At 42.0% G+C, this 14505-nt stretch overlaps 1 protein-coding gene and 1 long non-coding RNA gene across 2 annotated transcripts; both read right to left on the reverse strand.

Annotated features, from left to right (window-relative positions):
- Nucleotides 1-1388: 1388 nt before the first annotated feature.
- Nucleotides 1389-10113, reverse strand: LOC103185961 (adhesion G-protein coupled receptor G2-like). Its single transcript, XM_042340410.1, has 10 exons — nt 10058-10113; nt 9242-9392; nt 7519-7662; nt 6996-7115; nt 6842-6887; nt 6648-6751; nt 4982-5109; nt 3815-4083; nt 2665-2818; nt 1389-1677 (listed from the first exon to the last, which is right to left on the reverse strand). The coding sequence occupies exons 1-10, from the start codon at nt 10111-10113 to the stop codon at nt 1389-1391; spliced, it is 1461 nt and encodes a 486-aa protein (XP_042196344.1).
- Nucleotides 10114-11455: 1342 nt separating this feature from the next.
- Nucleotides 11456-14215, reverse strand: LOC121850169. The gene is made up of 4 exons (XR_006085484.1): nt 14164-14215; nt 12800-12897; nt 12271-12363; nt 11456-11527 (listed from the first exon to the last, which is right to left on the reverse strand). It is a non-coding gene; the product is annotated as an uncharacterized LOC121850169 (long non-coding RNA).
- Nucleotides 14216-14505: the final 290 nt, after the last annotated feature.

A 14505-nucleotide genomic window follows, 5' to 3' on the forward strand; every position in this document is an offset into this window, starting at 1 on the left:
CGCTACATTAAATGCAATAAATATTCTTAATAATAATACCCATCCTATGATTTTCCTATTACAGTAACAAGCTGCTTCTTAAACGAGTCCATGATCCTGGCCTGGACCACTTTTCCTGCTAACCCATGATAGTTGTTGGTTCCTTTCTGTGTAAAGAAATACTTTCTGATGACTGTCCTAAACGTAACCTTCAAAATTCCTGTACTTGGGACCTCTTGACCTATTGCCATGGCCTATGAACTTATATTGGTTGAATGGCTGCAGTTAGTGTTGTTATGTAGCCAAGTACAGCAAATAATCTACACTTGCAAAAAGTAGTCACGGGATCCTTAATCTATACTAATAAAACAGTCTGTCTGCGCTTCAAGAAGAATCTCAATAATCGATTGACATAGAGACATGATTTATACCTCATCAGAAAGGTATTGCCACTGGGAGTGACATGGGTATATTTGTTTTTGGTATCTCCTATTATGAGTTACTTTCAGGTTTGCGTGTTTTGCTGCAGTTATACCTGGTGGCTGCCAAGTCAAAGAGGTGCTGTGGCATCGTGCATCACAGAGCACCTACGTATGTACGCACACACTGCAGTTACTCCTAGTGGCCGCGCCGGCTGACCATGGTGCTGTGGCACCCAACATCACAGAGCACCCACGTAGTCAAGGAGCAGGAACAAAATAAAGAACACAAACAAAGCTAAGCCGCAGCAACAACAACAAAATTATACTTTCAAAGCACAGAGTCCTCTCACTGAGTCCTCCCGAAAGGAGTCTTCACACAGGAGTCTTCCCAGATGAGTATAAAGATGAAATTTCTATCCATGTGTCTGTCCGTGTATCAATCTACCTTCCATATTGGATCCTTTGGTTGCAAGCGTAGCTGCAACAGGTACAACTAGTATCCACATAAACCACCTTGGTTTCATATCTCATCTGAAGGACAGCACCTCCCACAATGGAAAGTTCCTTTAATGCTTAAAGTGTAAGCCTACATTACGAGACAGTAAGTAGGAACCCGGTTGTTAGTCGATAGTCGGATCGCTTTTCCCTGGGTAATAATCCCTCCAAAAGATAAATAAAAAATAATAATAATTTGGTCACTCAATCCACTCCATGACTGTTTGTGGGACACTGCTATGTGCAATTGACTGCCGCATTTTGCCCACAAATTATATAGTCAATTCACTTTGCAGTATATTCTGTGAAGGGCTTTGAGTGGTCTCGAAGATGCTATCGCTATATCACCTGCAAGGATAATTATTATAATGGCTGAATGCACTGTGAACTGAAGGGATTGGCAGGAACCTTCCGATTATTATAATTACATTATGATAAACAATATTTCTAGACGCATTAAACACACTAGATTTGATGTTACTGCTGCATTGACTAACCTTGTAAGGAGTTGAAGATGGTGAACAGGTACAGGGTAGCTATGTGCAGAGGGCCAAATTGCAAGAAAGCCAGAGCCCATGTGGTGCCGAGCAAGCAAGATAGACCCAAAGTTAGCCATATATCCTTCCAAGCATTCCCTTTCTCATTCCAGTTGCGTTGAACATTTTTCATTTGAACCAACATGATGCACACAGTAACGAATATTATTGTATTGCACAGCCATATGACTGTAAAATAAGCACCGTTTGTAACATAATGGACAATGTTCGTTGTTATCCAGCACCTGTTGAAAAAAGACAAGATGCGTCAAACTGGACCAAGAACATTTTCAGTTCATGCCAAACTGCACGAAGAACATCTTAAAAACAACAATGAGATGAATGGCCAATTTAATTTGAATTTGGGCTTAAATTTTGATGAGGATAGGAATATAGGACAGGAGAACAGGGTGAAAAACTCCATTTGTCTATGAAATAGCAGGTGGAGTGGGGACAAATCTACCCTCCTCACACATGATGTTATTCGGCAAGCAATGCACCAATTTTATTGAGCAAAATAGTGAAGGTTTCCACCTCACAGGTAACTACAGCACCAAGATTGAAAATAGTAGCAGAGGACAACGGATAAATCAAGGTTATGGGAGAACATCAAGCTCGGGTTTTAAAACCGTATAATTTGTAGGAGGAAGTTTAGCCTCAGGGAGGCAGCTTTGAGATCCTATAAAGCAGCCTGATGTGGTAGGAGAACGGCAGGATGGGTGTTCTGGAAGGATAACTTCCTTCATCGAAACCAATCTTGTGAAAAGGAGGCAGTTTGAGGAGCCTTCATTGTGGCGCAAGAGTGCATCGGACAGTGTGAATGAGCTCAGGGGGAGTAACAACAACAAAATTAAATTTTATAGCACCTTTCACGTCAGGAGGACGTCCCAAAGCACTGGACAGTGTTTAAGAAAGGAAAGTCCAGAGGAACAATGACCATAGTTATACTCAACATTTGGATTGTGCTTTATATTGAAACAGTGTCAGTACCAATCACTAATGGAGCCAGAAGAAAAAGTACAGTAACATATAGTCATTAAATTACTATTATTATTGCTATTATTATTACCGTTATTATTATTATTACATTATAATACTAGTGCTACTCATGTTGTCTCCCCATTGAATTTCTAATGAAACACCGCAAGAGTCACAACCACCCAGCATTCTTTTCCCATAGTTTTCCCAGAAACTATTATTATTTCTTATTTCACTTATTATTATGAACTTACACTGAGGTAGAGCTAGAATTGTTCTGACTCTGAATCACATACTGGCCATAGTTGTCTTTTTTTGTTGAAACACACAAAATCACCACTACAGCAGGCATGGCTGTCGATGAAACAAAATGATTTCCGTTGAACAAATATCCATGCTTACACTTCACTTATTGCTGTTTGCTGAATCTCTGCTGGTGTAGATTAGTTGCCACATTTACCTACACTGTACGACAGTCACCACACTTCAAAGAAACTCATTGTGCTTGTTGAAACATAAGGTGTAAATAAAAAAGCAAGCATAAAAAATCAAAAAAATCAAGCATCATTCTTATTTATTATTATAAGGCTGCAAATGAATGAATACAATGTGTTGAATTCTGCTACTGTGTGCAAGATAGAGATATAAAATCATTCCTTGCATTTGATGTAGTCTCTTCATGTTAGGTGGACAAAGCGCTTCACAGGATTTACATGAAGTGTCCTGATTATAGATCATATGCAAATGCAGCAGCCAGTTTGCATTTAGCAATGTCCCATAAAAACTATGAAATAAATGATCATTGTTTCCCAAGGGATTGTTGGCCAGGAAACCAGGAGAAACTCCCTTCTCTTTTCAAATAGTGCCAGGCAATTTTTAATGTCCCCCGAACAGGAAGATGAGATCCTCAGTTTAATATCTCATCTAAAGGATGGTACCTCCAGCAACACAACACTCCCCAGCACAGTTTTGGAGCATCAGCCTGGACTATACGAGACACTGGGACATGAATCCTTCTGCCTCGGAGGCAAGAGCACTACAAACTGAATCAGGCTGCTATGGGGAGAGATCATCGTCTGAAGCATTTGATTGATTACCTATGAGGTTCAGGAAGCATCTATATAAAACTATTCCACAAAAACTGCAATGAGTGGGGTGAAGCCAATGGTAGGGTAGGTTTTTAGGGAAGATGGCAGGAGTGGGCTTTAATAATAATAATAATCCTTGCATTTGATATAGCGCTTTTCACGTTGGGAGGACGTCCCAAAGCGCTTCACAGAACACACTGTAAAGTGAATTGACTGTCCTTTATCAGCTTAGATGACCTTTGTCCTTGTAGTTAGTACATGTAGCCACAACACAGTCAAAGATCAAACGGCAAACTGGAGAATATCTCTCACTTACCCCAGCCAACAAGGGCCAATTTCAGAATGTAGCCTCTTATGTAGCTGTTGAAGACTTTGATCAGCATGATGTACAGGTGAAAAGCTTCAATTGCCATCCATGTAAAACTGCAGAGCAATGAGTAATGCATACACACAGCCAAGAGCTTACACACACCATCAGAGCTGGAGGAAGTAGCCCACACGTTGATCATGAAGGTCATATTCAGCAGAAATAAAGCTGCGCTGAGATTGATGTGGATCACGGTAGCATGATCACTTTTGAAATTTCTTAAAGGAATACAACATTGAAACTGTTTTAAATTCTGAAGGAAGTGTATGATATTAGCTGAAAGGCGCTTTACAAATTTTAGTTTGTATTTTGAGCAAAATCAAAATCTCCACCTTCAAGACCCACCTCAAGACCCTCCTCTTTGATCGTGCTTTCATTCTCACTGCTTCCCCCTCTGCCCTCCACCCTCCCCCACCCCAAACTTCAGCTCGGGTCCAAAACTCTGTCTGTCCAGCGCCTTGGGACATCCTCCTGACGTGAAAGGCGCAATATAAATGTGATTTTGTGGTTGATATATACCATTCTGTGTTTCTTCTTGCTGCTTGGAAAAATATTTTCTGTACATTTCCCCTTTTCTGTAGCAAGGGAAGCAATTCATTGGTCACTATTTCCATAATTCCTGGAGCTAGTGAGTTCATTAGATCATTTGGCCACAAAATTTGCAATCAGCTTCCACTGTGTATGTGTGTGTATTGTACTCATAGAGTCATAGAAATTATAGCACAGAGGCAAAACATTTTATATTATCCTAATACCCAAATTACCCAGCGCCTTGGGACATGCTCCCAACCTGAAAAGCACTGTACAAATGTAGTTACGTTGTTGTTGTATATTGTTTCTCTTCAATCGTTTGTGTGATCTTTCTTAGCATTTTGAAGACCTCTACTGGATGCATTTGAACCTTCTCTGTTCCAATGAAAACAGACTGGTTTTAAAACCTGTCCTTTTTAGCCCTGGTGTCATTTTCTTATCTTAATTCAACACAAACTACATATGGAACTGACATAATGGCAAATGAATCAGCGTCGGAGAGAGAAAGATGCATCTTTCTCTCCCTTCGAAGGGCTTATGCAGGACACACGTACCCTCAGGAACACGGTTTAAAGAACTTCCTACCTGTACACAAAGTATAGAATTACATTGAGGGCTGAGAAGATAGCAGAAATGCCACAGCCAATCTGGGTGATGTACGTCAGCGATACCAGCACCTCCTCATGCAAAGCCATGTCCTTTCTTTGAAAATCCTTCAGGAGAGAAGATCAGAGTCAGAATTGGAATGCTGGAGCTAAAAGAATCCCTGTATCAGCTCGAGGAAGGTACAACATCTCAAATGTTCACAAGTTAGGTAGGGTGGTAAACAGTGAGCAGGATAGTAGCCAACTGCAGGAAGACATAGACAGAATGGTAAAATGGGTAGACACATGGCAGATGAATTTCAATGTGGAGAAATGTGAGGTAATGCATTTTGGTAGAAAGAATGAGGGGAGGCAATATACAACAACAATAACAACAACAAGATTCCATTTATAAAGCACCTTTCACGTCGGGAGGACGTCCCAAGGCGCTGTACAGTAGGGTCAGGACCCGAGCATTGGGGGGAAATGGTGAGGGCAGGGAAGGGAGCGAGGAGGGGGTAGAGAGTTGAGAGGGGAGCTGAAGGCACGGTCAAAGAGAAAGGTCTTGAGACCGGCCTTGAAGGAGGAAAGGAAGGAAGCGGCGAAGGCACTGGGGGATAGAGTTCCAGAGCCTCGGGGCTGAAGGCCCGGCCACCGATGGTAGGGCGGTTGGGGCGGGGGATGTGGAGCAGACCGGAGCCAGAGGAACGGAGGGTACGGGCAGGTAGGTAGGAGGATAGTAGGTCAGAGAGGTAGGAGGGAGCAAGGCCGTGAATGGCCTTGTAGGTGAGGATGAGGATCTTGAATTCGATCCTCTGGGGGATGGGGAGCCAGTGGAGGCGAGCGAGGGTGGGAGTGATGTGGTCACGAAGCATATAGGCTGGTAATACAATCTTAAAGGGGGTAAAAGAACAGAGAGACCTGGGGGTGCAGGTAAATGAATCCTTGAAGGTGGCAGGACAGGTAGAAAAAAGCTGTAAAAAGGGCAAATGGGATTCTAGGCTTTATAAATAAGGGCAGAGAGTACAAGAGTCAGGAGGTTATGATTAACCTATATAAAACACTGGTTAGGCCTCAGTTAGAATACTGCGCCCAGTTCTGGGCACCACACTATAGGAAGGATGTTAAGGCATTGGAAAGGGTGCAGAGGAGGTTTACGAGGATGGTACCAGGAATGATGGATCTTGATTATGAGGAAAGGCGAGAGAAGCCGGGATTATTCTCATTGGAGCAGAGAAGGTTACGAGGAGACCTAATAGAGGTCTTCAAAATCCTGAGGGGATTTGATAGGTTAGAAAGGGAAAAACTGTTTCCACTGGTGGGTGTGTTGGTGACTTGAGGTCACAGATTCAAAATAGTGTCTAAAAGAAGCCGAGGGGAGGTGAGAAGAATTTTTTTCACACAGAGAGTTGTTCGAATCTGGAACGCATTGCCTGAAAGGGTGGTCGAGGCCGATTTAATAACTACTTTTAAAAATGCGGTGGATGGGTATTTGAGGAGGATGGGTTTGCAGGGTTATGGGGAAAGGGCTGGGGAGTGGGATGAACATTACATTGCACTTCTCAAAGAGCCGGCACAAACTCGATGGGCCGAATGGCCTCTTTTTGTGCTGAACAAATCTATGATTCTATGATTCCATTCTTTGTTATTACATGTGTAACACATACCAGTAACACAGCGAAGAAAGACAAGTGGTGGCAATAGCAAATAGTTTGATTATTCCGAGTTTCTGTTTGACAACCAGCAGGATCCCAGTGACCTGGTGTACTTTCTGTAACACAAGTTTGCCTAAAAGTTATCCATTCAATGTCTTTTTCAATACAATCTGAAATGTCTTGCCAAGTTTTTTTTTATTATTTACCGTCGTCGACATCAAGCCAGAAGACACACTGATGGAATGAATTGTCCTGTAATGAAAAGCAGTATTTAGATAGTATGGCTGTGCAAGGGTGTAGTAATCTGGTGGAGCTCGTTGGATCAGAAATGAATGTGGAAGTCATTGAGGAATTCCTTACCTGCAGTGTTTCATCATGTTCGATGTTAATAGTCACCGGCTCTGTGATGTTTTCAATGCTTGTGTTTCCCACTATAACTCCAACCACCTTTCTGTTTAAAATGCTGCGGTCATCCTCGAACTGTGGAGAAACACAGCAAGAAACACTAGTGAAACACTCGGCTTTTACAACACTTTACACATGAATTCTCACTCACATATCCCTACGCAATGTTAATAATAATAATCCTTGCATTTGATATAGGGCCTTACCACATCTTTGAGACATCTCCATGCATTTAACAGAATATAGTTAGCCTCCAGCAGTTTCTCAAACACACACTCTGGGGACCCCAAGTCTTGGTTCTTGCCAACCTGCAGCTAATAATCTCCAGAATTAGGTTAAACAGAGTTGAGTAACCAAATTATTATTATTTTTTTTGAAGGGATTATTACCCCAGAAAAAGCGATCCGCCAATCGACGAACAACCGGGTTACTACTTACTGCTAGGTAAGTGGCTAGGATATAATATGAGCTCCTGTACCTCAAAAAGAGTTAGGTTGTCAATCACAGCAAACACAATCCTTGAAAAATCATTGTGCTGCTCTTTGGCTTTTGCTGCCAGTTCTTGTGGCAATATCACTGTAATTTCAGAATTGTCGTCCTCGCTTTGGCTTGAATAAATTTCCTGGATAACACAAGGAGAGTGATCATTTCATCTACTCAATTTCTGAAATGCATCTCATTTAACACGATATTACCAATAATAATAATATTTTGATTGATTGATCAATCATGGATCTGATAAATAGAAGAGACTGCTAGAGGAATGTCACGCGGGCATGTATAAGCAACAACAACTCACACTTATGTAGGGTACTCCACGCAGGGCACTATCGCAGAGCTCTTGAGTATAAGCAACTTAACCCGTTGGAGCCAAGTTTGGAATGTTGGCTTTATTCAACAAGTAATTGCAGATGAAGAAATGAACTGCATTTACTTGTAAAGTGTAGTAACTGTATATTTTGTAGATGAACGCAGCAGCCTATTTGCGTATAGAAATGTTCCACAAACAGCCATAGAAGATCACCATGAAAAGAGAGACTTTGCTCTAATCAGATTAAAACCTGAATAAATATTAGGAAAGACCCCAGCAAGGAGTGAGCAAAAAGGTCAGAAATCTCATTATATTGTTCTTTTTACATGATAAATGCTCTATTCTGATCAAGGAGTAAGATCTTTTGTGTAATGTTGGTGAGAGAAGAGATGTACTCAACCTTCTTAGCATTTCAGAGCATGCAAAACTTCTTAAATACAGTCTTAAAATTGAACTTCTTTCAAGAATTACAGATAAAACAGTTCAGAGTTAAGACTGAATACAATAGAATCATTCCAGATGGAATCTCAACCCTGTAATCAATTTGGAGACCTTAGAGTATGCGAATAATTGCTGCTGCGTTTCACCCATAAAATACACAGTCACTTGGTCAAAATCACCAATGCTCTAGATTATTTAGTGATTCTCCTAATAGCTGTTTGAGTCACCATGCTGGTGTATGTTTGAATACAGTATAAAAATAATTATTTTTAATTAACACTAACTATTGCTTTGAGATGTTTTGATATAAGATGCTAAAAATTCCTTCTTTCTTAGAGAAAGTGCTCTGGGTTGCTACCCCACATGAAGTGCTATATAAATTCAAGTTGTTGTATCTGTTAGAATAATTATAATCCTTGTATTTCATACAGTGCCTTATCATATCATGGTGACGTCTCAAAGTGCTTCACAGGATAGATATACTGTAAACTGGATTAACTGTGTATTTTGTGGGCAAAAAGAGGCAGCCGATTGCATATTACCTGTGGAAAGCGATCCACCAACCAACTAACAAACGGGTTCCCACTTACTGCTAACTAAACTGCTAGAAGTGTGTGGAGCAAGGAAACTTGCCTAAGGTCCGGCCTCAACCTCCCTGGGAATCGAATCCAGGTCCTCTCGCTTGCGAGACGAGTGCGCTAGCCACAACAACAACTTGCACTTGTATAGCGCCCTTCACACAGGGTAACGTCTGACAGGGGCGGAGTCTGAACCTGAGCCAGGGGAGGGGGGGGGTGGGGGAAGGTGACCGTACTCATGATCAAAAAGGAAGGTCTTTAGGTGGGATTTCAAAGTGGGGAGGGAGGGGGCAAGGCAGAGGGATTGAGCGACGCTACAGTACTGCACACAAAGTAGTGGTATGATTAATCACAACATAGGGAGCACTTACACCCGCTGAATTAGCCGAAAGGTATGTTTTGGTAAACGTTGAGAAATTAGACTCTTTTACATAAACCCTCAATCCCTGATTTTCAGCGACGCTGTGAATGTCATCAATACTCCCAAATACAAGGCTTTTCGAGAGACACTTTCTATTGAATCTGTAACAAATGAAAGAAAAAAACACAACTAAGAAAATATGTGGCTTTATGATCTAATGAAACTACAATGTTGACATCTTTTCCATTTTTTTTCTCGTTCCCTATTTCATTTGATCTTGTTTCCATCTCCCGATCGTACAAACACTATTCCCCTCTTTCTCATGTGAAGGTCTAGCTTCCTCTTTCCACTGAACGCACCTGGCTCAAATCCAACTTAAAGGTCCATCAGCAGATCTAACTGGACCTTATCAAATCTTACCTCTCCACCCTCACCTCTTTAAACCGTCGTTCTATTCCAAGACAATCTTGGAGGCCAAGGACAACCCCAGGCTCCTCTTCTCCATCACCAACCAACTCCTCCGTTCACCATCTCACACCTCGCCCATCCTCTCCTCCAACGCCAACTGCGAGGTGATGCTGGGCTTCCTCGAAACCAAAGTCGAGAGGATCCGCTCAGCTGCCTCTGCCCTTCCATCTACTACTCTCTCCCCATCTCCCCCTCACACCCTGGCCCCTACCCATCCCTCCCTCTGCACTTTCGAACCTGTCTCCCACTCCTCTCTCACTACCACTATAACCAGCATGAAACCGACCAACTGCTCCCTCGACCCCAACCTTACACCTCTTCTTATCTCCCAGTTCCACCTCGCTGCCCCTCTATTCACATCATAAACCTCTCCCTGTCGACTGGCACAGTTTCCACCCCTTTAAAAATGTCCATCATCACTCCTCTCCCAAAAAAACCCTCCCGAGAACCAGTCCTGCTCTCAAACTACCACTCCATCTCCAACTTCCCTTTCCTTTCCAAGGTCTTGGAACGAGTCGTTGCTTCTCAGCTTCGCTCCCTCTTCTCCCGCCACTCCCTTCACGAACTCTTCCAATCGGCTTTCTGTGCCGCGAACAGAACAGAAACAGCCCTGGTCAAAGTGACAAATGACATTTTGTCCATCTGTGACCAGGGCTCCCTCTACTTCCTCCCTCTTGGGGACATCATACGCAGACATGGAGTCAACTTCCATATCTATGCGGATGATACCCAACACCTATCTCTCTGCCTCCTCCCTTGACTCCAGGACCACTGCTGTCCTGACAGAATGTCTGTCACACATCAAGTGCCTTCACACCTCAGGAGCTAGCTCCCCATCCCCCAGAGGATCAAATTCAAGATCCTCATCCTCACCTACAAGGCCATTCACGGCCTTGCTCCCTCCTACCTCTCCGACCTACTATCCCCCTACTTAGCTGCCCGTACCCTCCGTTCCTCTGGCTCCGATCTGCTCCACATCCCCCACCCTAACCGCCCTACTATCGATGGCCGGGCCTTCAGCCTCTCAGCCCCTAGGCTCTGGAACTCCATCCCCCAGTGCCTTCGCCGCTTCCTCCCTTTCCTCCTTCAAAGCCTTTCTCTTCGACCGTGCCTTCAGCTCCCCTCTCGACTCTCTACCCACTCCTTGCTCCCTCCCTTCCCTCCCCTCATCCTGACGATTTCTGGAACTCCATCTCACAGTCGCTCCGCCTCGCCCCCTCCCTTGCCTCCTTCAAGATCAGTCTCAAGACCCTCCTCTTTGACCATGCCTCCTTCCCCTCCTGCCCTCCACCCTCCCTGAATCCGACCCCCACCTCAGGTCCGAAACACTGATTGTCCTGCACCTTGGGACGTCCTCCCAACGTGAAAGGCCGATATACATGTAATGTTTTTTGTTGTTGAATGCATCTCCACTCGCTACTTCAACCACCTCTTTAGGCAGCGATTTCCACAATCTCACTACCCTCTGTGAGAAGTAGGTCCTCCTAAATTCTATTTTTGATACCTTTGCCTCAATCTTATGTTTGTGCTCTCTGGTAACGGACTCCCCAACTAGTGAAAACAGCCTACTTAAGTTAACCTCATTGAACTCATCTATAATTTTTGAACACACATATGTTATATGATCTGAGTGCAGTTTGGCTTGCACTAGAGAAAGCAGGTTGCTTTTCTGATATCACAAACCTGTGAAAAGAGTCTACTTCAGTGTTAGTGTGATATTTTCTGCTCAAATACACGTAAACTTACTTGTGTGCCTTGAAACAATCTTTTTTTTTTCGGTCCTCCTCTCCCTTCAAACAAACCCTTGGCTTCGTGTCGCATGCCTTTCCTGTTTTATATGAATTGAAAGAGATTTTAATTAAAAAAGGAAAAACAGATTCTTCAATGTTTGGTATAATTTTTACCATTTATTTCAAATGGTAAAAATTATTTCATGTGGAGTCCTGTAGCTCAGTGGTTAGAGCACTCACTTTGCAAGCGAGAGACCTGAGTTCAATTCCAGGCAGAGGGCGAAACCTTGGGCAAGTTTCCTTACTCCACACAGAGCCTAATAATAATCCCTCCAAAACCAAAAACAATAATAAAAATTGGTCATTTTCAATCTACAACTGTTTGTGGGACATTGCTGTGCGCAATTGGCTGCCGCGTTCGCCCACAAATATACAGTCAATTCACTTTACAGTGTGTTCTGTGAAGCGCTTTGGGACGTCCTCCCGACGTGAAAAGCGCTATATCAAATGCAAGGATTATTATTATTATTGTTATAAATTCAAAACAAAGATTTTACATTTTTATTGCATGCACAGTAACACATCTACTCCATCACACAGATATTAAACATTAATTGAGAGGCAATAAAACTATTACTAACAAATGTATTTGGACGCATGCAGGGATTAGCTGTAATCGTTTATCCTTATTCTTCGTGAGATAATCTAGAAATGCTCTGGACTTTCCATTCAGTGCACTCTGTATAATTGTATGGAGTCCGGACCAGACAGAAAGCGTGCAATTATATGGAGTATACAATAACCCAAAGTTCATACAATAACCCATTTCATACTCTCATACCTTCAGACTTATCTTTTTTCTTAGAATCGTTCTCCGTTTTTTTTAACTTGCCATTTGATCTGTCTTTCTCTCCATCATCTTTTCCCTTGCCATCTGTATAAATTAAAACTAATTATACACTAAGAATGAAATCAACTTGCTTGGCTGTCTTTCATGCAGTTAAGCATATTAGGCAATTATCTGATATGTGTTTGAGCACAGTGCAATACCATGCAAACAGATAGCGAATTTATGGTACCTAGAAATTACTGTGCAATTAAATGGCGTATGCAATTATCCGATATGCAGTTAAGTGGAGTGCCGTGTACGTAATGCTATGATGTTAGTGTAACAATGTATTATCTGTGGGTGTAATGAAGATGGTGGAATTATTATTGTACCAGGTTTATCCTTTCTCTTTGCTGCTGCTAACAACATTCTTTCTGTAGACATGAATTTTTGGAAAAGTGTGCATCTTAGAAACCACAAAAATAGTTACACTTGCGAAAATACAAAACAAGCGATTTTTAAATGAAGGAATACATCTTACCAGTTACTTGGGCACAAAGGAGAATGAGGTTGAGCACAATAATATATTTGTACAAAGCAATGAAGCAAGATCGCTTTGGGTTTCCCATCCTGCAGGCACTGTGTATAACAAAATACAAAAGTTCAGAAACTCTTGAACATTCTTCATCTATGCCTTTCCCTTGTCCCCTACTTTCCCATCTTCAGGTAGTGCCTGAAGACCTTCCTCTTTGACCGTGCCTATGGCCATCTCCCCCTCTCCCCAGCTCTGTGTCGTGCTCTACCACCGTGAAGCACTCTGAGACACTACACTGCGTGAGGGGTGCTACATAAATGCAAGTTGTTATTAAACACCTTCTGTTTGAATAGAAAAAGGGAAAGCATTGGAATAACAGTGGTGTTGCACAATTGCAAGTAAACTATGGAAAACTTTCAGTGAAGTAAATTTCTGTGCACATTGGAATGTACATTTGATTGAAAAGTATTAACACAATTCAAAGGATTCTTCAAAAGTGCAGGAATAGACATCAAATTTTATTGGGACGAACATCCAGAGCTTCAAGATTCTGAGTTTCCAGTTCATTGCAAAACAGTGAGAGTTATATACAGGAAATCCTTGTGAAGTAGTTCCAAGCAAATGCAGAGCAGAAGGTTTAATTAAATTTAATATCAGAGAAACGAATGTATACCAAATATCACACCAATGTAAAAGTAAAATGTTTTTTTGCGCGGTGAATTTCCCCTCTTGCCCTGCAAATTATTTTCTCTTGTAAAGTTCTTGTTTAATATCTACTCAATATTACAATATTACACCGAAGCAGGTTAATATAGTTCAAAAAAAAATCTTTCATCTGTCTTTGTAGTTGTTATTTATCACAAATATACAGTACTTGATTTCATATAATCAGCACAAGAAGATTCAGTACTAAGTTAGACAACTGTATCTAATGAACAGATAATAATCCGAATAATAATAATTCTTGCATTTGATATAGCATCTTATCACATTGTCGAGACATCTCAAAGTGCTTCACAGAATATACTGTAAAGTGAATTAACTGTATATTTTATGGGCGAAACGCAACAGCCAATTTGCGCACAGCAGTGTCCCACAAACAGTCGCGGATTGAGTGATCACATTTCTTTTTGAGGGATTATTACCCCCAGAAAAACAATCCCCAACTGACTAACAACCAGGTTCCTACTTACTGCTAGGTAAACGGAGATGCGTGGAAATTTTCCTAAGGTTTCGCCTGGCTCGGGAATCGAACCTGGGTTTTCTCACCTGCATGTGCTCTAACCAATATACTACAGAACTCCACAATCTGCGAGATAGAAGACATTCAAGTTGCAAAGAAGCAGCAGCACCCAGACAGCAAAACCCACCTTGCACTGCGCCTGTGTAGTCTACAAAACAATGGCTCCACCAAGTTAGACCAAGTAACAAGAAGGGTCGATTGGGTAAACCCTGCTCCAATTTTCACAGCTCTGAGCACTTCCCCAAGAGGAAGTTGAAAATGGAAATGGAAATGACTTGCAAAACACAAGCCGGAACAAAATTATTATTGCGCTCTATAAATGAAATCTTGTTGTTGTGTTGTTCTTGGGGCTGCTATGAACAATGGTAATTTGGCAGGTACTGGGCCATTCAACATAGCGTATCAGATCATATGGTCCTGGGGCAATTGTTAACCTGCTGAAGCAAACTCCAGAATCTGGGTGGAGAGA

The sequence above is a fragment of the Callorhinchus milii genome, unplaced genomic scaffold (genome assembly GCF_018977255.1).
Source record: "Callorhinchus milii isolate IMCB2004 unplaced genomic scaffold, IMCB_Cmil_1.0 Scaffold14, whole genome shotgun sequence".
NCBI lineage: Eukaryota > Metazoa > Chordata > Chondrichthyes > Chimaeriformes > Callorhinchidae > Callorhinchus > Callorhinchus milii.

Excerpts from the sequence above, each read along its gene's own strand:
- LOC103185961 (XM_042340410.1), bottom strand. The coding sequence starts at position 10,113 with ATGGACATTTTTAAAGGGGTGGAAACTGTGCCAGTCGACAGGGAGAGG. Across the intron at positions 7,663-9,241 it reads TTTCGGCTAATTCAGCGGGT|GAAATTTATTCAAGCCAAAG; the intron begins GTAAGTGCTCCC and ends TGTGTTATCCAG. Across the intron at positions 7,116-7,518 it reads ACAACCTAACTCTTTTTGAG|TTCGAGGATGACCGCAGCAT; the intron begins GTACAGGAGCTC and ends GTTTCTCCACAG.